General features: G+C 45.2%; 1 protein-coding gene across 2 annotated transcripts; it reads left to right on the top strand.

Moving 5' to 3' along the window:
* The first annotated feature begins 2 nt into the window (after positions 1-2).
* Positions 3-22716, top strand: CBX5 (chromobox 5). Of its 2 annotated transcripts, none has more exons than XM_040425848.1 (7): positions 3-312; positions 4715-4790; positions 8014-8070; positions 16515-16677; positions 18674-18842; positions 19209-19306; positions 20662-22716. In XM_040425848.1, the coding sequence occupies exons 3-7, from the start codon at positions 8046-8048 to the stop codon at positions 20810-20812; spliced, it is 606 nt and encodes a 201-aa protein (XP_040281782.1). In that variant the 5' UTR covers positions 3-312; positions 4715-4790; positions 8014-8045; the 3' UTR covers positions 20813-22716. The 2 variants fall into 2 exon arrangements, with proteins under 2 accessions (XP_040281782.1, XP_040281781.1); XM_040425847.1 differs by having other exon boundaries at positions 6-312; positions 4715-4762.
* Positions 22717-23339: the final 623 nt, after the last annotated feature.

Raw genomic sequence — 23339 nt, 5'->3', positions numbered from 1 at the left:
GTCACTCAACGGTTTGAACAGTCGGCCTTTGTAGGGTACAAAGCGAGCCGTGCGGCCCTGTAGGCATATGACCGGGTGCCCGCCCCGGTTTTCCTAAATGAAAGCAGACGACGTCACAACCGGGCTGTGGGAATCTTTTAGTGTATTGTTAAGCCCCAGAGGAGGTTACGTTGAGGGGGGAGGTTCTACTGGGGGAGGTTCTGCGCATGCGCGCCACGGGTTGTTTTTGGCGGGGTTTGGTCGCTGCGCAGAGCCTTCTCCGGTAGCGGCATTCCGGTGCGGCTGGTTTTAAACACGTTCTCGTTGGGAAAGGTGAGTTGGAGGCGTCCGCGCTGGTTGTAGCACGAGCTAGGGGACCCCTTTAATAAACCGTCTATTGTGAACGTGGCTGATAGAAAGGAGACCGTGACTGAAAGGAGGGGGGGGGGGACCAATCACGGGCCGTAGAGCCGGTACCGGGGCCTGCCGGGTAGAGTAGGGAGCTGCTGCTGTCCGTACATCTCTCTGATCCGTGTGCCCAGTGCTTCTGTAGGACTACGACCCCCAACATGGTCCACAGCAGCTGCAGAGCCACAGGTCCCAGGCCTGTGATGGATGTGTCTATTCACATGCAGCAGATTTGTTCTGTTCCATTCATGTGTATGTTATGGCGATAAGCACATGAATGACGCAGTCTCAGAAATGTCTGCCCTGTGTGTATTTGCCCCTACACGTACTGCCTGCCTGCCGGTCAGGTTTCCATTGATTTCTATAGAGACCAAGCTGCAAGGCTTGAATTACACGTCTGTATCATCTGGTGCCATGGACCATAGAAGTCAATGGAAATGTGCCGCTGAGGTTTGGCCCAGAGCTGTCCTTGATGGGGTTCATTCACACTGAGCGTTTTGGAGGAGGTTTTGAGGCAGATTTTGAGCTCACAGGAAAGGGGTGAAATCCTTCCTTTGTTTCCCAGTCTGTTCAAATCCACTCTTGGTTTTGGCTATAAAAAAAAAACTGCAGAAAGATATACCTCAAAACCTCCTCCAAAACCAGTGTGAACAGGCCTGTAGTAGACTCTGATGGAGGAAGACGATGGCGTCCGGGGTCACACATTTATTACACGCGGATCTTGCACAAGGCTTACACTGACTGTACACCCCGGGTTGTCACCGACTAACGTGGCAGCCTGGCAGTGCCCAGAATTCGTCTCAAACAGGATCAGACTGATAGATTTCAGCATGCCCGATCTCTTCCCTCCAAGCATCCTGCTCAGGCTGTGTGCCCCCTGCTGCACGGCGCTCTCTGCCTATGAAAGCACAATGTGGTGAATCTAGGGTTAGAGTCGTAAGTGGGGCCCAGCCTGAGATGGAAAAATCCGGTGCAGGTCTAGACACACTGGGGCACATTTACTAAGGCTGAGTTCACATCAGCGTTCTGCTCCGTTACAGGAAAGGACGGATTCGGCACAAAAATGAGCTGAACGGAGCCTACGGGTCCCATAGACTATAATGGGGTCCGTCAGGTTTCCGCTCAGAGGAAGATTTTTGAAGCGGAGACGAGTCGACCACGCAGGACTTTGGAATCTTCCTCTGAGTGGAAAACTAACGGACCCTATTATATTTAATAAGTGTGACAATATAGTTGGTTGGGCTGACAAACTCATTTTACACTTGGAAACCGGTGTACATGTAGTTGAAAACCTGCCATAGATGGCCTAATATAAATTAGGCTAATTTCCCACTAGCGTTGAGGAGATCCGGCAAGATTGCAATGATGCTGTGCACATCGGGCCGCTTGTCAAGCTCATATGAGTGCGGGACAATAGCTCGGCGTCCACAGCATCATTGTAATCTACGATGCTGTGTGCACGATTTATGCCACTCCGGGACATATGGCCTACTCACAGACCGTATATCTCGGAGGGCATACGGTCGTGGGCAAGAGGCCTAAGGGTCCATGCACACTTCAGTGGGGCCGCAAAAGATGCGGAGAGCGCTCCGTGTGCTGTCCGCCTCTGTTGCTCCGTTCCGTGGCCCCTCAAGAAAAATAGAACATGTCCTATTCTTGACTGTTTTGCGGACAAGGATAGGCATTTCCATCATGGACCTTCCGTTCCACAAATTGCAGAATGGGCACATGGCACGGTCGTGGGCATGAGCCCTAACACGGGTGAAACTAGCCTTAGTCATTATAATGCTGTCAGAAGGGGACCTCGCTCTTGTATGTCTGGCCTAAGCGGTGTTAAAAACCGGTCTTAGTAAATATGCCCCACTGTCTGAGGCCTCATTAACAGCAAAAAAAAAAAGTGGCTGTACGACCCAGACCCCTGAAATTCAAGTGAACTGGATCGCTATAGAACTGTATGGTGAGCTAAATTCAGATCACTTGAACCATATAAAGACCCTAAGGGCTCATGCACACGAACGTGTGCTGCCCGTTGCCGTATTGCGGACCGCATTTGTGGATGCGCAATACACGGGCACCGTTCTGTGTGCATTCTGCATCACGGATACGGCCCATTCACTTCAATGGGTCTGTTCCGTACCTCCGTTACGCGAAAAGATAGAACTTGCTCTATCTTTTTGAGGAACGGACAAATGCAGACCCATTCAAGTTGAATGGGTCTGGATTCATCCCGGCGGCCGTATGGAGGTTGCCCGTGCATTGGGGATCGCAATATACGGTCCCCAATACACAGAACGGCCGTGTGACTGAGCCCTAAGGCCTCGGTCAGTCAGCTTGATCAGTGATTGTGAGCCAAAACTCAGAACAAGAGCAGAGCTTTCCCTTATACCTCATCTCTGAGTGGCCTTATTAGACAGCACGAGTTTCTGGCAAGTTATTGGGAATGAGCGTCCATAATAACTGAGCAGCCGATCATCTGATGAGCGAGCGGACTCTCGTTGGTCGGCTGATGGTCACCTTTCATCAGGATATCTGCAGCAGGGATGTGCTGCTGATCATCAATAGAACTTAATGAGGGAGGAACGAAAGCAGTTGTGATTGTTCCTCCCCCATTCAGTTGGCAGAGCCCCATGTAAGCATGCTGATGGAAATGAGCACCAAAGATCCCGTAGTGCACTTTAGGGCCCATTTGAATGGGCCCATGATCGGGACAATTATCATGGACAAATGTTTGTGTGAATGCTTGTTCCCGATAATTGCCCGATGTAAATGTACAGCCGGTGACCAGATAAACCAGCAAAACCCTTGTCGGACGGGTGACTCCTCGTTTACACGGCACGTGATATCGTTGTGTAAACAGACATATGCTTCCGGCAAACAATGAATCCATATGGGGGTGAACAATCGTAGTAACGATCATTCATCCTCATACAGCAAACATGATTGCCTGATGCAAATGCAGCAGAACAGGCAGACAATGATCTGTAATGATTACCCTTTGTATCAGTACGTGTCGATGGGCCCTAAATTTAACTGTCTATATTCTGGATTGAACACCTGGACCCCCTGGGGAGAATCTGCTTGCACGCACCATGGTACAGGCAGCACTGCAATAAAGCTGTATTTAAGGTATTCTGATAAATAGATGTTATCCCCCATCCATCCTGTGGATAGAGGTTAAAGGGATTCTGTCATCAGAATTTAGGCCTAGAACCTAAACATATGGCGAGGTCCCTACTAATACACAGAATCCTAAAGTGACCTTATCAAATGCGCCTGTGGCTCTATAATCATATAAAACAGGTTTATATAACCTGTCACTCCCGTCAAAATGTGTCCAAGGGGACGTCTCACAGCCTGTAATCGGGCGGCCAAGGCAGGTTCTAGCGAAGTGCGCCGGCCGGCGCATGCGCACTTCGCATAACGAGGCCGCTGCCAGGAGTGAACGATGAACTGAGGTGGGCGGCTCTAATGGAAGGGAGGGCGGAGATTTCAATTCAGAGGGCGGCGCTGGGCACTGAAAGGAGATGGCTGCAGCCGGGCACCCTACATCGTGAGACGTCCCCTTGGACACATTTTGACGGGAGTGACAGGTGATATAAACCTGTTTAATATGATTATAGAGCCACAGGCGCATTTGATAAGGTCACTTTAGGATTCTGTGTATTAGTAGGGACCTCGCCATATGTTTAGGTTATAGGCCTAAATTCTGATGACCGAATCCCTTTAACTATTAGATCAGTGGGGTCTTACTGCTGGAACCCCCACCGATAACAAGAACAGGGGCCCGTACCACGCAGGACCACAAGACGAACAGAGCGGCAGGTCGAGCATGCACCTCTGCTCTATTCATAGAGTCCCATAGAGATGAATGGAGCAGCAGTGTGCACGCTCGACCTGCCGTTCTGTTCATTTTTGGGGGAGGCCTTGCAGGGTATGCGACTCCCATTCTTGTAATTGTGGTCCCAGCTGTAAAACCCCCGCCAAACTAATAGTTATCACCTGTGGATAGGGGATAACTTCAAATTACCAGCATAGCCCTTTCTGTAAAGCAGTTTTAGGGAGATCTGGAAACAGCGTGGTCAGACGTGGTCCTGATGGTAAGTGCCGCACTGATTTCACAGGACAGATCCCAGCAGAGTAAGACTACTTCCATTTCCCTGCTGGGATCCATTTCTGGTTTTGGGAGTAAAATAAATAAATCGGTGGCTTGTGGGTAGAAACGTGATATGGTATTGTAAGGCTCTGTACAGACTTGAATGTTTGATGTATTTTTCTCACCATACTTTATATGCATAGTTACATTGAAGTATTACCATTCATACTGCAGGGCCGCACTGTGTACGACAAGTTACAAAGGAAGTCCGGCTTACACCAGGTACTCGGAGTACTTCAGTCTCTGTGCCGTATGTCATTTTTTTTTCCTGTTGCTTATATAGTGCTGCATATGCTGTGGCGCAGTACAGAGGCTTGTCATCACTCTCTTCACAGTGTAATTTCCCTAACCCAAACATTAGGGTCAGTTTAAAGGGCTGTTCACACTGTGCCTTTGTTAGCAGAATTTGGCGGAGTTTAAATTATATTTTTTTTTAACGGCTGTTTAGACAGGAGTGCATCTGGGTGGGTACACGGTGTTAGAAAAAAAAAACATACCTCATCCACTTGCATGCGCAGGGATTCTCGCTCCACACTGGACGCAGCAGGACATGACGCTGGGAGCATGAGGTCCTGGTGCTTCCAGTGAGGAGAGAGTGTCCCAATGTGTGCAAGTGGATGAGGGGAGTATGTTTTTTGAATTTGTTGGAATTAAAAGGGTTTTCTAAGATATTTTTACTCATGACCTATCCTCTAGGTAGGTCATCAGTATCTGATTAGTGTGGTCTGACACCCAGGACCCCCGCCAATCAGCCGTTTGAGAAGGTACCAGCACTCGCAGTAGTCTCTCAGCTCACTGAGCACAGCACTGTACATTATATTGGAATCACACTCTGCCCTATTCACTTCAATAGAGCTGAGCTGTGCCTAGGCCATGTGACCGATGAATGTGACGTCACATGGCCTAGGGAAAGCTGCGAGCAACTGGTGCCTTCTCAAATCACTGACTGGCGACTTGGTGTTGGATCCCCCCAACGATCAGATTCTGATAACCTATCCAGAGGCAGGTCATCAATAAAAATATCTCAGAAAACCCCTCTAAGGATTATTATTATTATTATTGCCAGTGAGGACATATATACAGGGGGCATTATACACACATACGGGAGCACCAATGGGGTCATTATATGTACTGGTGGCCATCTGGTTTTAATGGCCGTTCCGTTCTTTTTGCGGATAGGATGCGGACCCATTCATTTCAATGGGTCCGCAAAAAATGCGGACAGCACATTGTGTGCTATCCGTATGTCGGTTCTGTAGCCCCGCAAAAAAAAATAGAACGTCCTATTCTTATCCATTTTAGGCATTGTTACAATGGATCCGCAAAAAAAAACGGATGGCATATGTGTGTTTTTTTTGCGGATCCGCAGTTTTGCGAATTGCAAAACATATGGTCATGTGCATGTAGCCTTAACAAAACAGGCGGCCAGACAACGGATGTGCACACTGACGCAGAATGGCCATGAATTTTCCCTTACCATTATAAAATGCCACAAAGCACATGTGTACAGACGCACACCAAAAACCGTGATTATAATATATGCAAATCTTTATTAGGAGCTAACCGACTAAAAACAATTAAAAGCAGAACATAGGAATCTCCACATGCAGTCCTAGGTCAGACGATTACCGAGAATCCTTGATATTACATAATATGCCCAGGTCGTAAAAAATAGGAAAACATGATGGTGAAAAACAAACAAAATTGCGACCAAAAATGATTAAATCTCTCAACCCTTGATTATAATAGTTATAACATGATTGGAAACGTATCCTTCATTCCAAAATCACAAGTGCAAAAACCGACACGGGTAAAGTGCTAAGTGCAGTGAAAAAGAATAAAATGCGAGTGCCATAACTGACGTATGGAAGGTGTACAATCATCTGTGGCTAGTGCCACATGTGTAACCGCCTGAATGTGGCACTACTACTGAGACCCAGTGATGATTGTACACCTTCCATTCGTCAGTTATGGCACTCGCATTTTATTCTTTTTCACTGCACTTAGCACTTTACCCGTGTCGGTTTTTGCACTTGTGATTTTGGAATGAAGGATACGTTTCTAATCATGTTCTAACTATTATAATCAAGGGTTGAGAGATTTGATCGTCCTATTTTTTTGTGGCCCATGACCTGGGCATATTATGTTATATCATGGATTCTCGGTCATCGTCTGACCTAGGGCTGCATGTGGAGATTTCTCTCTATGTTCTGGTTTTAATAGTTTTAGTCAGTTAGCTCCTAATAATAAAGATTTGCATGTATTATAATCATGGTTTTTGGTGTGAGTGTGTAAACATGCGCTTTGTTGTTTTTTATACTGGTTATTGGATGCATGTGGACTGCACCCAGTATTAATGTAAAGTGGTGCCCAGTGTTGTATGCCTGCTTACACCACTGTGGACACGTAGGTCTGTTTGTGGGCCACTCCTGCTATCACAGTGCGGCCGGCATGGCGTCTCCGTGTCTTTGTTATACGTCCCACGTGCTAGACTAGACGTGCCGGCTGCTGGTTTGGTGTATTGTTCTGTAGAGAATATCGGGTCTTTCTCATTACAGATCAGTGTCCTTGGAAAGTGTGTGGTTGGGCCCTGTCTGTTGTTCTGGACAAGTTGCATTCATTCTCTGCTTACACCCCACCGGGGGGGCATCTTCACCCCACCCAAATAGCCTTTCACATGTTAAACGTATTGTGAATAGAAGCTGACTTATTTGTGGTTTACAGGAAGGTAAAACCAGACTACGGGTAGACGATACGTTAATGTAATCCATAGTTTCAGTACACTACATCTGCTGATACTTCGCTATCAGGACTTGATTAGGTTAAGACCTCATTCGTCATTGTAGAAGTCTAGGTTTCGGGCAGACATAGGCCGCGGCAGTCAGGATTTTGCTCATAGAACTGCAATTCGCATATCACATGTATTTTATTGTATGTCTATTAAAGTGGAGCTCTAGCATGGAGCCTCTTTAACTACTTTATTTGGGAACTGCATTGTGAGCGGGGAGCCAGGAGCCTGTACGGTGGCACATGGTGTGGCGCTGTAGGCATTGTGTGTGCCGCCATATGTGGTACCATATCCTTCCCTAAAAGGAATGCTTCCAGGGGCGACACAGCATGCCATGGAACGTGCCTTTTTATGAAAGCGGCTTGTGAAGATACAATATGGCCTCCTAGATTTCTATAGGCATTGTATTATAGATCTGTATAACAGCTGCGAGCATGTGCTAGCACGTTGAATAATACAGATGGGAATTGGTGCGGAAGTCGCTCCAATAAATGTTATGCAGTGGCTGTTCACAGCAGCCAGTATTCTGCCACTCGCGTGCGCCAGTACTCTCCTGTATCGTAATGCAATTCCCACATATAATGGTTAAAGATGGCTCCAAGCTGGAGCGCCACTGCAAATCTGATGTCCTGATACCGTTCACATGTATATCTGTCAAATGTTTTTCTTTCTTTTACAACTTAAGTTTTCCGGCTCAACCCCTATCCGACGTAGATAATGGACGTCACTGAGGCTCCTACAGGTACAACATACTGGCTAGAGGTTTCCTTTAATGCTTTTTAATATGGTGATGTTTTTCTTCCAGATCCAGACTCCGATAATTGTAGATGTGAGAAATGATCTGCTTTGGCTGTATTCAATCAGGTTGTGTTCAACCATTTTCTCGCCTCCTGTCCTAGGGGAAAAAATGAAAAGGTTATCCAGTTTTGTAAAATAAGTCGCCATCAGTATTCGTTTGGTGGGATCTTACTCTCGACACCCCTGCCCATCACTGGTTTGAGGAGCTGCAATGCTTGTATGAACGCTGCTGTATTTCTTGTAATGGTTTCAGTATCGTAGCCTTAGGCTAGGTCTACACGACGACATTTGTCGCGCGACAATAAGTCGTGCGACAGATGGGGCACAACTACATTGCAACATTTGTAGCGCAACATTTTGTTGCACCAATGTCGCGCAACAATTTTTATAATGGCAGTCTATGGTGTCGCAGTCGCAGCATGTTGCAGTGCGACACCATAGACTGCCATTATAAAAATTGTCGCGCGACATTAGTGCAACAAAATGTTGTAGTGTAGACCTAGCCTTATCCTATCCAAGTGACTGGGACAAGGCTGCGATTACTTAGAACTACCACTACAGCATCATGAACGAGCACTTACACAAGCATTGTGGCCCCTTCAAACTGCTAATCGTCGGTGTGTGGAGAGTCAGACCCCTGGTAATCTAATATTTATGGCCTATCCAAAGAACAGGCTTTAGGGTACTTTCACACTTGCGGCAGAACGGATCCGACAGACTGTTCACCCTGTCAGATCCGTCCTTCTGCTATTTCGCCGTGCCGCCGCTCCATCCCCAGACTATAATGGGGACGGGGCGGAGCTCTGGCGCAGCATGGCAGTTTGTGGTGAGAGGCCGCCGGACTAAAAAGTCAGACATGCATGACTTTTATTCCGGCGCCCTTTCGCTGTGCACTGCCGTGCTGCGCCGGAGCTCCGCCCCCATCCCCATTATAGTCTGGGGATGGAGCGGCGGTCTGGCGGCACGGCGAAATAGCGGAAGGACGATCCGACAGGGTGAACAGCCTGTCGGTTCCGTCCTACCGCAAGTGTGAAAGTAGCCTTAGATTTTGTTAAATTGGATAATCCCTTTAAAGGGGTTTTCTGAGAGTTTTATACTGATGACCTATACTCTGGATAGGTCATCGATATCTGATCGGTGGGAGTCCGACACCCGGGACCCCTGCTGGTCAGCTGTTAGAGAAGTAGCGCCGCTGTCTTCCTGCAGCTTAGGCTGTGTGACGTCACATGGCCTAGGTGCCACTCAGCCCCATTAACGTGAATGGGATTGAGCTGTGATACCAAGCACAGCCACAATACAATGGGAGCACCAGTGCCTTCTCAAACAGCTGATCATCCAGGACCCCCAAACAACTGATCACTCGGGACCCTCGCCGATCAGGTACTTATGATATACTCAGAGGATAGGTGATCAGTATAAAAGTCATGGGAAAACCCCTTTAAAGGGGTTCTCTGCTTTTCCTATACTGACGACCTATCCTCATGATAGGTCATCAATATCCACTCAGCGAGGGTCCGGCGCCCAGGACCCCCGCTGATTAGTTGTATCGTATGAGCGTTGTGTTCTCCTGACTGTTCACCTGCTCGCTCTCTCTACATTGTGACTAGGAGGGAGCTGTCCCATTGAACTGAATGGGACGGAGGAGCAGTAATTACACTGCTCGCAGCTGTACTGCCGACGGCGGGCAGTGAGGAGAACACAGCACTGTGGATAGGTCATCAATATAGGATAAACGGACATCCCCTTTAAGCAGTGCATTCTGGATTTGTTCACCAAACAGAAAGGGGTGATGCTAGCGTATGTGAAAATCGCCCCACTGCTACTGCCGACTCTAGAGAGACAATCTGACGAGGCAGTCAGGTTTAATGTTACGGCTGAGTTGCTATATGCTGGCCTAACTTCACCCTGATGAAGGCTAAAGACCAAAAACACAGTCCAGGATGTTGTGGAAAGGGACATCACAATGACTGTTCCTCAAAGGTGTCGTCAATGACTCTTATGAAGGGGAGGGCCATAAGGAATGGAGTCTAGGTTAGTACTATTACTATTATTATTAGAGCTATTTTATTTGTTCTTTGTTTATACAGTATAACCTGAATTTCATTCCTTTAAATTCCTGCTCATTCTTGGCTCTGAAGTCGAGGAGGCGGTACTATCAGTGACTGACAGCTATCTCTGTATACATAGTCATAGGGAGAAGGCTGTCATCACTGATAGGACTGTCTCCTGGACTTCAGAGCCCAGAATGAGCAGGAATATAAATGTATAAATTAAATGTTTTACTGAATCTTTTCCTATAGAACTATAAATCGGTCTGCAGATCACACACATGTTCATCCTGACAGGTTCCCTCTAATTTATTTCCTTTATATAGCAAGCAGCTGCGTATGTCTGCCTCTGGCTTTCATTTAAAAAATTAATTGTGTTGGTATATGCATTTAGCTTTCACAAGGTACTTTCACACTAGCATTATTCTTTTCCGGCATGGAGTTCCATCATAGGGGCTCAGTACCGGAAAATAACTGATCAGTTTTATCCCCATGCATTCTGAATGGAGAGCAATCTTTTTGACTGATCAGGACAGAAATAAAACCGCAGCATGCTACAGTTTATCTCCGGACAAAAATACTGAACACTTGCCTGAATGCCGGATCCGGCATTTCTTTTTCCATAGGAATGTATTATTCCATTACCTCACGTGACTTCCGGGGTAAGGGAATCTGACAATTTAATGTTTTCTGACAGAACACCGTATCCGGCATTTAAAATACCGGAATGCGCAGACCGGCACACGGGCGGCTTCTGTGTTTTGCGGATCGCGCCGGTTGTGTGCGCATGAGGCCTTATATGAACACAATGGACTGCATCATGATACAGTTGTGAGGACTTACCTCATTTATTATGGAGATCCCCTTGTCATTGAGTAAGATGGCAATACCTCCTGTATACTGACCTAGTCATACAGATTTCACATAATGTATAGACAGGGCCCCGTTTTTTTGACCCACTTCTAGAATGACTGCTGCACAAGGCAAGGTCAGGTACATGGACCCTTATGTCTTCTAGGTGAGTATACCTCCATTAGGGTACCTGGACACCGGTTTCAAAAGAGAAATTCTGCACCAAACTGCCCTGATCTCACCCCTATGCAATGGGTGAAATCCATATGAAAAACCCGCCAGAACAATTGACAAGCTGCAGATTTCAAAATCCACACGGCAGGTCAATTTTTGCACATGAAAATAAGCAGAGGGTACAGGAGATTTGTCAAATCTCATTCACTTTGCTGGCATTGTATTCCACTGCACAGAAAGCCGCACATAATCCGCATCTTGTGCAGGTAGGCTACTACAGCCTGCCATGGATCATGCCACGACATTTCGTTCTGTGTGTGTACCCAATAAAATCAAGCACATGGAGAGATAATATGGTTTAGTAGGAGATCAGTGCTGTTTTAAACTATAGAGCAATACCTTTCTAATGCTGTGCGCTTATTTAGAGGGGCCTCCCAGTTTTAAGAGCTCCATGTGCCCACCCATGTCAAGATGGGCATCTATATCGCCCAGTGCTGGTTAGATATGTCAATGTGCAGCTGCCATCATGAACCATGTACCTACCTTGTTTTGGGTTGCTTTTAGTGTAAGGCCTCGTCCACATTTCCATCTTTCACTGACGTTTGCCGTCTGCGTTTTCTGCACACAGCACACGTACCCTTTGACTTGAATGTGGAGACATGCACTACTTTGGTTCGTGATGTGGACCAAACGTCCATTGAAGTCTAAGGGCCGATGAAAATCACGGACACAACACAGATGGCGTCCATGTTTTGTCAAGTTTTCACTGAAGACTGATAGGAGATGCTTGAAAATTAACTTTCAGCTGAGCAGTATGTGTGGATTACGGATGACACACAGAGGATAAAAACGGACCAAACACGGATCCTACACGGATGCTTTTTTAAATGGATGTGAAAGTGACACAGAAATTTGGACTAGACCTAACAGCTGCATTTTCCAGATTGACACTGGTTCATGTGAGATGAACTCACAGCATCCTAGTCTAAGATGCTGTGAGCTCTGCTCGCATGAGCGATGGCTGCATGAAAGCGTCTTCAAAACGCAGCGCCAATAAATTTGAATTTTATATGTGGTTTCTGATGCAGTTGTTAGAGCCAAAGTGAGGAGCAGGTTCAAAAGAAATGGGAAACAAAGATATTTTGCCTATTGTATTCACGCCTGGGTTTGGCTCAAAAACACTGCAACACATGTAACACCACCACTAATGAATAGTAAATGACATCTTTATTCAAAATACATCTGTAAAATATTACAATGATACACACTACAGGATGATAATACTCAATAAAAATTGGATCCCGATGTGGCAGTAGGCGGCGGAACAATAGCGGCACAGATCACATGGTCAAAAGAACATAAGATAAAAATAAAAGTCCACATGGGTTCATATACATGATGAATACCAGTCCCTCCTTGCAACTTCATGTCTCCAATACACATGCCATCAAAGTAAGCAAGTCAAAATGGCTATGAGAGGTGCCAAGGCTGCGTTCACATCAGCGTTCAGCCTTTCCGTTCTCCTGCTCCGTTATAGAAGTAGGAGAACGGAAAGGACGGATTTGGCATATAACGGTGCCTACGGATCCCATAGACTATAATGGGGTCCGTTAGGTTTACGCTCAGAAGATGATTTTGGAGCGGAGACGAAAGTAGTACATGCAGGACTTTTGTCTCTGCTCCAAAATCATCTTCTGAGCGTAAACATAACGGACCCTATTACAGTCTATAGGCTCCATTCGGCTAAGTTATGTGCCGAATCCGTCCTTTCCGTTCTCCTGCTACTAAACGGAAAGGCTGAACGGTGATGTGAACTCGGCCTAAGATAAAAGCCCCCCACCACCTCATTGAATCCACAGGTAGACAAGGGTCAATCCTGTATATATAAGCCACAAATGCAAAGGTCAGATGGCAGGTATGTCAGAGCATTGAATACATCACAGGAGATAAAGGAAAGACAATACACAATAAATACAGACGGCAGTCCTATCGGACCACCACCGCTACTGCCGTCTGTATTTATTGTGTATTGTAGGAGAACGGAAAGGACGGATTCTGCACATAACTGAGCCGAATGGAGCCTATGGACCCCATAGACTATAATGGGGTCCGTTAGATTTACGCTCAGAAGATGATTTTGGAGCAGAGACAAAAGTCCTGCATGTACTACTTTCGTCTCCGCTCCAAAATCCTCTTCTGAGCGTAAACCTAACGGACCCCATTATAGTCTATGGGATCCGTAGGCTCCGTTATATGCCAAATCCGTCCTTTCCGTTCTCCTACTTCTATAACGGAGCAGGAGAACGGAAAGGCTGAACGCTGATGTGAACGCAGCCTTGGCACCTCTCATAGCCATTTTGACTTGCTTACTTTGATGGCATGTGTATTGGAGACATGAAGTTGCAAGGAGGGACTGGTATTCATCATGTATATGAACCCATGTGGACTTTTTCTTATCTTATGTTCTTTTGACCATGTGATCTGTGCCGCTATTGTTCCGCCGCCTACTGCCACATCGGGATCCAATTTTTATTGCGTATTATCATCCTGTAGTGTGTATCATTGTAATATTTTACAGATGTATTTTGAGTAAAGATGTGGTTACATTTGATTGGGACCACACACTTGTTGTGTAATATTAGGTATATTGTTTGGTGAATTATTAGAAATGAACACCCACAGATTAGGCTCCTTTCACACTGACGTTTCTGGCTCCTCTTGTGAGATCTGTTCAGGGCTCTCACAAGCGGCCCAAAACGGATCAGTTTTGCCCTTAATGCATTCTGAATGGATAAGGATCCGTTCAGAATGCATCAATTTGGCTGCATTTGGTCTCCGTTGCGTTTTTTAGATGGTCACAAAAACGCAGCTTGCATCGTTTCGGTGACCGTCTGACGTCGCGGAGCCAAACGGATCCGTCCTGACTTACAATGTAAGTCAAGACGGATCCGTTTTGACTTAGACTTTTTTTTGAATGAATAATGCAAACGGATTCATTATGAACGGATACAAGCGTTTGCATTACCAGTGCGGATCCGTCTGTGCAGATACAAGACGGATCCGCACCAAACGCGGGTGTGAAAGTAGCCTTTGTTGCAAATTTTGCTATGAAAAAGCGTGAAAATCCAGAGCGGTGTAAATTCTGACCCTGGTGGCCATACCCTGGATGCATACATAACAATAGATAGTATTTTCCTGCTCGTTTTCTGGTTGGGGGTGGCCATGGCCTGTGTGAGATTTTCGGCTATGTAGCTGCTCTGTCCTCACCAGAGGCTTATCTGTACTTGCTGTATAGATTTCCTTTCCCTCCCCCACCAACCTGTGGGGGAAGGGAGGCTCAGCCTCTTCTGCAGCTCTTCTCTCTGCTTCAGTGCAGCTTTACAGCCAGATGGAGGAGGGGGGGAGATCCAGCTTAACCCTTTGTGTCCTGGATGGACAGAAATAGAGATGGGAACAAATTAACTTTTTGGTAGAGGTCATGTGTGCTATGGTTGGAAGTTAGGGCAATTATAGCTTCAGAGCTTTCCTTTCTAGTTTACTGTGTGCATCAGACAGGACTGAATAATTTGGATTTTATTGCTTGCCGTATACCATTGGCCTATATGAAGAGCCAGGCTCTGCTGTAATGTATGGATTATATACTAGACAGCAAGAAAATGTGTTAAAGGGCGTCTGTCACCTCTGTTGTGCTGCCATCACTGAGCATAGTCTAGTGACAGACCACCTAATTTCAGGCCGAACCTCCACAGCGTTGATGGAGATGAGTCTGATGATCTCATCGGACTCATCTCTCTCGCAGCACTGGTGCTCACTGCAAGGTTTGTCCTGTCAGTGCTGTAAAAGAACGGAATACTAGCCCGCTGAAATCGATGGGTCTGTCACTACACTATGCTGCCCTATGTGAGGGCAACACAGTAGAGGTGCCTGTTTCCCTTTAAGTGCACCAAGGGTGGGCCAAGCCACTCTGCTCCTGCTTCCACGGCTGGCCCCTCAGTGCACTTAACTGTAGTGTCAGACTGTGCAGGGTCACGCCCAGAGGGACTGGTATTGCAGACTGCTGGCATTTCATTCATAAATGTTTAGTAGGAAGCGCACAACATAGTCATGTGAAAAGATGCTCCAGAATTATCCTTTCTTGGATAATGCAGGGAGTAAATCTAGCATGTCAGGAGAGGTGACTGATTCCCTTTTAAGGGTACTTTCACACTAGCGGCAGGACGGATCCGACAGGCTGTTCACCCTGTCGGATCCGTCCTGCTGCTATTTCGCCGTGCCGCTGGACTGCCTCTCCGTCCCCATTGACTATGAGGACGGGGGCAAAGCTCCGGCGCAGCACGGCGAGAGGCTGACGGACTTGAGGTACTGCATGTCCGACTTTTTAGTCTGGCGGCCTCTCGCCGTGCTGCGCCGGAGCTCTGCCCCCGTCCCCATTATAGTCAATGGGGAGGGAGCGGCAGGACGGATCCGACAGGGTGAACAGCCTGTCGGATCCGTCCTGCCGCTAGTGTGAAAGTACCCTAACATGGCATAGGTGTGTATGGGTCAGGGTACGACCCCTCAGGGCCGGATCCTCTGCAGTTCTTCCACAGTGGAAAATCTGCAGCATATCTGCCAGAATTCATTGGCAGCAATTTTTCTCAACGTTTTGAGGGCTTTTTAATTTTTTGTTAAACAAGTTGTATTTATGATGGTACCATTTTAATATACCATATAGGTATTGAAAAATGTAAAAAATAAAATGACGTACAATTGACCATCATACACACAGTTTTTGCCTTTGTTTTGTGACCTCTGTTCCATTCATTTTTATGGTACTGCCAGAGATGGCGGCACTCGGTGTACTCGGCAGTCCCAGACAGCATGGACCACTGTCACATCTATAGACTGTGTAGTCTGGTCACACTGGATTATCCGCTCTGCCCCACAGTATGTCGTATTACATCTGGGATGTGGTAGTGAAGGCAATCCAAGGAACTTATCACACAGAGGACGGGTGCAGAATGGTCAATATGTATCTCCTTCTACAACAACCAATGTCAAACGTCAAATGTTCCATATGCTCACAGACAATGAAAATAAAAAATGCAGAGTTTCTACAGTTCTCTGTGGGGGTGGGGAAGCGCCATCCTGTTGTGTCTGCCCTACCATGCCATTTTCTAAAGATACTTGGAGTCTAATCTTCAAGAGTAACAGTCAAGTCTCCACTGGCTTATTTTTCTAATGATTTAGCTTTTTTCGCTCTTCTATTATGTTACCTGGATTGTTTTGCTCTTATAAAATAATGTCCTATTTATTTATTTTTTTGCTTTTTTAGAGGAGAGAGAGAATAGCAGTAACAACATGGGAAAAAAGAACCCCAAAGCGTCCGACGGCTCCTCTTCCTCAGAAGAAGAAGAATATGTGGTCGAAAAAGTTCTTGATCGAAGAGTAGTTAAAGGACAAGTAGAATATCTCCTTAAATGGAAGGGGTTCTCAGAGTAAGTAACCCCATCGGCAGCTTATTAAAGGGGTTTGTGAAAGGTATCTGTATGACGGCTTTATTGTTCTCGCTTCTTCTTTATGCCAAGATAAAGATACATTTGTTGCCGTCTATATAAATTAGAATGTATCACTGCCTGCATTAGACTGTTAAAAATAGAAAATAACTATTCATTTGTTGTTAAAACAATATACCTTTCATCCCGTTAATGGGAAACAGGCAAAAAGGAAGATCACTACCTATACCAGAGATTAGGTGCTAAAAAAGAAGAGCACCTCTATCTATTACTGGCAATAGTATATATCTATTAGGGGCAGATTTGATCTGCCTGTACCCCCTTCCAATTAAACCAGATAACGCGTGGGTGTGGAAGTGTATAGATATGTTCCCCCACGAAGTACGCCCGGTGGCCCCCTTCAAAGACTAGTTTGGTGTCTATTTGAGCAGGGTTAAGCACACCCTATTCCTAGAGCGTTCCAAGAGGAGGGGGGGGGGGGGGGGGGGGGGGAGAATTATATTAGCCACCTATTGGAACTTATCTGCCCAACCAATTCACCGCTATAGTCCCTGATGCGATATGAGCGCACAAAATGCGAAAGCTAAACTGGCCAGAGGGCTGCAACAGACAAGCAGTGTTATTTGCCTCTTTCTACCACAGACTTTTGCAGAAAAAGTAGACTAGATTGAGCAGGTCTTCTACAAGTATTACCTGGTTAATCTATAGAGCGCTGCAAGAGAGGGAGACGCATTAGCCCTAGAGTATCTGTCTAGCATCTATCTATACACTTCCACACCCACGTTTTATCTGGGTTAATTGGAAGGGGCTACAGGCAGATTAAGTCTGCCCCTAATAGATATATATTGCCAGTAATAGATAGAGGTGCTCCTCTCTTTTTTTTAGCACCTAATCGCTGGTATAGGTAGTAGTCTTCCTTTTTGCCTGTTTCCCATTAACGGGATGAATTGTATATTGTTTTAACAACATATGGATAAAGTTATTATTATTTTCTATTTTTAACTGTCTAATGCAGGCAGTGATACTAGCTAAAGATTCTCACAAAAGAGCATTGCATTGATTAGTGTAATGGGTGATTCTCTAATGGAGTCACTACATCGGGTTCTCTCTGGTTGCAGTAATGGTCTGAATGAGAAAGTTAAAGGGGGTTATCTGACTCTTGTGTAACTTATCTTCTGGATAGGTCATCAGCATCTGATGGGTAGGGGTCCAACATCTGGGATCCCCACCAATCGGCTGTTTGAGAAAGGCCTGGCACTTCACGCAGCTTACCCTAGGTCAGTGACATTGCAACCATCAGTCACGTGGCCTAGGTACAGCTCAACCCCATTCACCTGATGATAACCTAGGATCCACTATTTACAGTTGGAGAGATCACAGCTTTCAGCTCCTTCTTAACCTCTGCGCAGGTCACGCCTAGAAAACTCTCTTTTAGAAGTTATAGATCCAGAGAAGCTGAGCAGATATACAAGTTTGTGTAAAATGTTTCAGTATAACTTGTAAGTCCAGAACACACAATGATTTCAATCAGAAAGTTACAAGTCCAGTGGGAGGACTTGATTAACCTCTATAGGCTATATAATGTGTCCGTTTTCATTATCTTGCCAACTTTGTGCTGCACCTTTTGGTTTGATGGGGCTAGGGTTTGCGCAGCCCAAGGACAAGAGGTGCTTTTTCTCAATCTTAAAGCAAACTCCCATATCAGATCATGAATCCTTCTCTAGTAGGAAGAATTGTTGCAACTGGCATCAAAGATGGCATAGACCTAACCAGTAGGGATGCATGATGCTGTGAGTTTGGTTCAATTAACCTGCAGTCAGGTTGGGAAACATGTTCAGACTCTAGAATCCTGAAACTCAGGAGCAGTCCCCGTTCCAGTTGACACGGGATAATGGGAAGTGTTACTGTTGTCCAAAATGAGAGGTCCTATCTTGAGGTTTCTACTGATCTAATGTTCTCCACTACTCTCCTGTTTCAGAGAACACAACACATGGGAGCCTGAAAAGAACCTGGACTGCCCAGAGTTGATCTCTGAATTTATGAAAAAGTACAAGAAGGGTAAAGAGGCTGAACCCAAAGCCAAGCCAGAAGCCCCCAAAAGAAAAGCCGGAAGTGATGACATTCGACCAAAAAGGCAAAGAAGAGAGGTGAGGCCATATGTTAACCCTCATACTGTGAATGCAAAGTTATATTTGTCCTCCGTACAATCCCTTAAGGAATTGTATCAGCCAGTTTTCTAATTGTAGTCCTCTGGTGATAGGTTGATCACTGTGGCTCCAGCTGTAGAACCCTACCTATATGCAGGGGTTTATGACACAACCCCTTTGATACCAGAACAGTACATAAGTGCAGTTCTTTGTGGTTTTCACCTGTTTCATCATCAGCCCATAGATTGTGCAGGACTAAAGTGAAGAAAGTATGCTTTCATGGTTAGTTACAACTTAGGTGCTGTGACACTGCTTTTTTTTTTTTGCAATGCATTTTATTTTATTCAATTTTATAATCTGTTGCAGAGCAATGACATTGCACGAGGATTTGAAAGGGGACTTGAGCCTGAAAAGATTATTGGTGCTACAGATTCCTGTGGTGAGCTCATGTTCTTAATGAAATGGTAAGTGTAGGCTGGCATATCCAGCCAAGCGGGGGATCCTCTCTCTGTAATTTCCATATGCGAAAATGGACAAGTAGACTGTACATCTAACAATTATACTAACTATTATGGTACATTTTTGGGCATGCTATGGTTCTGTGTGGGGGGTAAAGAAGCAGGCCCTAGGAATGTGCCTCTCTGTGCTATATAGAGTAATAAGTGTTTATTAATATATCCTTCACAACTATTAGACTAGTGAAGAGCTGCTGATATTTACATTTTTAATTTTTTTATCTATAAGGCTCACTTTTTAAAAGGAAAAAACTTGCTTAAAACGGCCTGTGTCTTACAGTCTGCAGACAAGGTGGTCCAGCAGTGCCAGACCCCTTGACTGCTTTCCTAAAGAGATTGTGTATCTCCAGGAAATTCAGGCATTTATCAGGTAGACAAAATTAAGGCAAGGCACTTACTAATGTATGGTCCATATTGCCTCCTTTGCTGGCTTGATTCATTTTTCCATCACATTATACATTGCTCATTTCCATGGTTACGACCACCCTGAAATCGCCGGCCTATGCGCAGTCTCGTCCACCAGAGAGGCCAGCACCTTTGTTATAGTGTGTAACCACGGCCACCACTGCTGCATTGCAGGGTGGTCGTAACCCCTGCATATGAGCAGCGTATAATGTGATGGAAAAATGAATCAAGAAGGCAATATGGACAGTCATAATACATTAGTAAGTGCCTTGTATTAACTTTGTTTACATGATAAATGCAGTTTCCTGAAGAGAGACAACCCCTTTAAAGACAATACCACTCGCAGGACCTTGTCATCATAGCGCAGGAGCCCAGCTCTCTCAATCGCTCTCTGTGCCTGCAGCAATATGTGTGATCAGTGCAGGCAAGAGATAAGGATGAGTGATCATTCAGCTTATGGAGAGGACTGTGAGAAACACAACTCTCTCCAGACAGCAATGAACTACATTCCCCACAATCTGTCCATGTAAATGTGCCGCCGATGAACGAGCGAAACGCTCATTCATCGTGTGATGCTGTCGTTCATGCAGGCACCACTGATCATGGCTTCTGGGCAGCAGATCGTGTGGTCTAAACGGTGATCTGCTGTTCAGAAACCATGATTCTGTATGAGGATGAGGGATCTCAATAGCAATCCCTCGTCCTCCATATAGTGAAGGAGATCGCTGCATGTAAATGTGCAGTCTCCTTCACTGAACGAGCAGCCGACTGTCAGGAAGGAACGTTTCTGTCCCAACAATCGGCCACTCAGTCAGCACATGTAAATCCAGCTTGATTACTTTATAACACTTTATAGTGATTACCTTGAACCTAAGCCACCTACCTGTTTTGCATTGCAGGAAAGATTCTGATGAAGCAGATCTGGTACTAGCAAAAGAAGCCAATGTGAAGTGTCCACAGATAGTAATTGCATTTTATGAGGAGCGATTGACTTGGCACGCTTACCCGGAAGACACAGAAAACAAAGAAAAAGAAGCTGTGAAAAGCTAAACTGCCCTTTTTATGTGTATGTGTGTGTGTGTAATATACCTCCCCTCATGTAAACTTCTACACACACATTCTCCCCACACTTCTGTCCACCCTGGTCCAAGTGTTATCAAGAGGGGGAGGGAGTCTTGCCTTTCATAGGTTATTTTTTATGTCCCCTTAACCTCGAAACACTCCAAGTGGCATTTGCACAAGATTTGACTGCCATACGTTACAAGATGGGGCAGTCATGGCATATTTCCCACTCGTGGAAGAAAGCACTGTAGACTGCTTGCCAAGTGCTGCTAAACTTTCTCTAACATTTCTGTGATTGTGAGGAAGATCTGCAGTGGTGGGTGAGGGTTTTATATCAGTAAATGGTTACAGTTTCTGGTAAGTACAGTCGGCATAAATTGTGAAAGGACCTCCCTCAGTTTCTAGTGACCAACTATATACTGTACTAGGAAGGGAACGTTGCTGCTTTCTCCCGTTCTTGGACGCTTGTACTTTGAGGGAGAAGACTTTTGTGTTTTAATTTTTTTTTTTTTTAAATCTATCTGTATCTACCTTGATCTGGGTCTCTCTGCATATTACTTGTTTTTATATCTGAAGATATTTGCTAAGAAAAAAACAAAAAACAAGGAACTTCTCAAGTGGCAAGTGCATCAACTCCGGGAGTATTTATATATTCATATCCAAAGTGTTAGTGAAAAAAAAAAATAATAATCACGAGCGTGTGTGGGTCCCACCACCTGCACTTTAAAGAAGACCTCATTAGTCATTTGTATGGAGGTGTTACGAGACTGTGTGGCTTTCGTATGTGTTGTTCACTCAATGTGCCATAATCCGTAATAGTGAGGCCATGCAGTATTGATCCCAAGTACATTGCTGAAGTGATGCTTGTTAGCGTTTTATATACATACCAGGATACACTGTTTCCATCTGTAATAAATTGAAACCACCTTGCGGGTTTTGATACAAATTTTCTTAAAGGGGAAAATCCAAATGACACCTTTCAGTTATGTCAGTGATAACATGGATTTATGTATAGTACAGTAAAAGAAACCTTTTCTTTTAATGAGCTTGATGTTTTTTATGCTAGAGATCTGCAAAACGTAACTGATTGTATTTTAGTTTCTGTGGTTGTAGTGCAAGATTACTTTTTTTAAATGAAGGTCATTTTTCATTGTATGTATAACTTCTATATTTTATGTTATAAAATACCCGATAGATGAAATGAATTTGCTATAGAAGAAAGACTACTTACATTTGACCATGACTCATAGGAGAAACTGCAATGAAATGTTCCTTGCTATTGACTAAAGTCCCCTTCCCACAGCCCTGATGAGGAACGAATGCTCCTATGGACGTTCCTTCCCGGTCACTGGCTGCTTTTTAGCAACATTTACATGCAGCAATGATTAGAGCTTGAATGATCTTTACTACGACAGTTTCTCCCAATGCCGTTTCTTTATTTGCTGGTGAACAATCATTTGTTCTTTGGGTGAATAAACATGAGGCAATTATCGGGAACGAGTGTTCATACCAACGCTCATCCCCATTTATTGGCTGGAGTCCTCGGACTGTTTCAAAGGACCTTAAAAGGATTTCCTGTCTTGATGTTTATGGCATATTGATAGGATATACCAGAAATGTCCTATAGCAGCGGGTCCCAAAGGTAGGAACTGCACCTATCTCAAGACTGGGTGCCTGCCATGAATAGAGAGGAGCCTGTGCATGTTTGGCTTTCTCCATTCACTGCTGTGGGACTTCTGAAAATAAGCATGCCTGGGTGTTATATCCTATTGATATGCCATATATGCGCAGATGGGACAAAGTTGAATCAAATCCCTTGATAAGGCGATCCTCAGTTCAAGAAAGAAAAATCTCATCAAGGAGCATGGCCATTGTGAATAATACACGCATTGCCAAAAAGAAAATGCACCAAGGAGGAGTTGTTGGAATGATGATATATGTAAGCGATTACAATATTAGAGAGAAAGGTGAAGTTTATTGGAAACATTTGTACAAATGAATGCTCGACCACCTCTAGCCTGGATGCAAAATGAGATAAGGAGGCATGCAGGTGCTGTATGGTATCCTGCAGCATATTTCCCCACAAATGTTGGGCCTATGGATCCTGCATACTCATAGGCTACCAAAACTAACGTTTGATTAGCTATAAATTTGGCCAGCGGGCAGGCCAAGGAAGTGTAGCAATCTAGCGGACACATTCCTGGGAAACACTTGCTGTGTTTGGGCAAGCATTATCCTGCTGAAAAATACTAGTTTGAAGCCCTGCCACGAAGCAACACGTGGCCACAGGATGTCCTGCATATATCTTTGAGCTGTTAGTGTACCCCTCATTACCACTATATTTCATATGCAATGGTTCCCCAAATCATCTCACCAGCAGTTGGGGAATCCGTGTGTCACTGCAGCAAAGGCAGAATTGAGGTACCCACCACCAGGCTTCCATACTTTAACGAACTGGATTCTTAGCTATAGACGATAAAGTTCTAGCCTGTAGCAGTCCAGGTTTCTCGTTCAC

Source organism: Bufo bufo, chromosome 3 (assembly GCF_905171765.1).
Source record: "Bufo bufo chromosome 3, aBufBuf1.1, whole genome shotgun sequence".
Lineage (NCBI taxonomy): Eukaryota > Metazoa > Chordata > Amphibia > Anura > Bufonidae > Bufo > Bufo bufo.
Note: the sequence above shows the minus strand (reverse complement) of the source record. Positions and strands in the feature narration are given on the sequence as shown.

What these genes read in the sequence shown, in the direction of transcription:
- CBX5 (XM_040425848.1), top strand. Translation starts at nt 8,046, where the DNA reads ATGGACGTCACTGAGGCTCCTACAG. An exon ending in AAATGGAAGGGGTTCTCAGA is followed by an intron (nt 16,678 to 18,673) that starts GTAAGTAACCCC and finishes CTCCTGTTTCAG; the next exon opens with AGAACACAACACATGGGAGC. An exon ending in CAAAAAGGCAAAGAAGAGAG is followed by an intron (nt 18,843 to 19,208) that starts GTGAGGCCATAT and finishes AATCTGTTGCAG; the next exon opens with AGCAATGACATTGCACGAGG.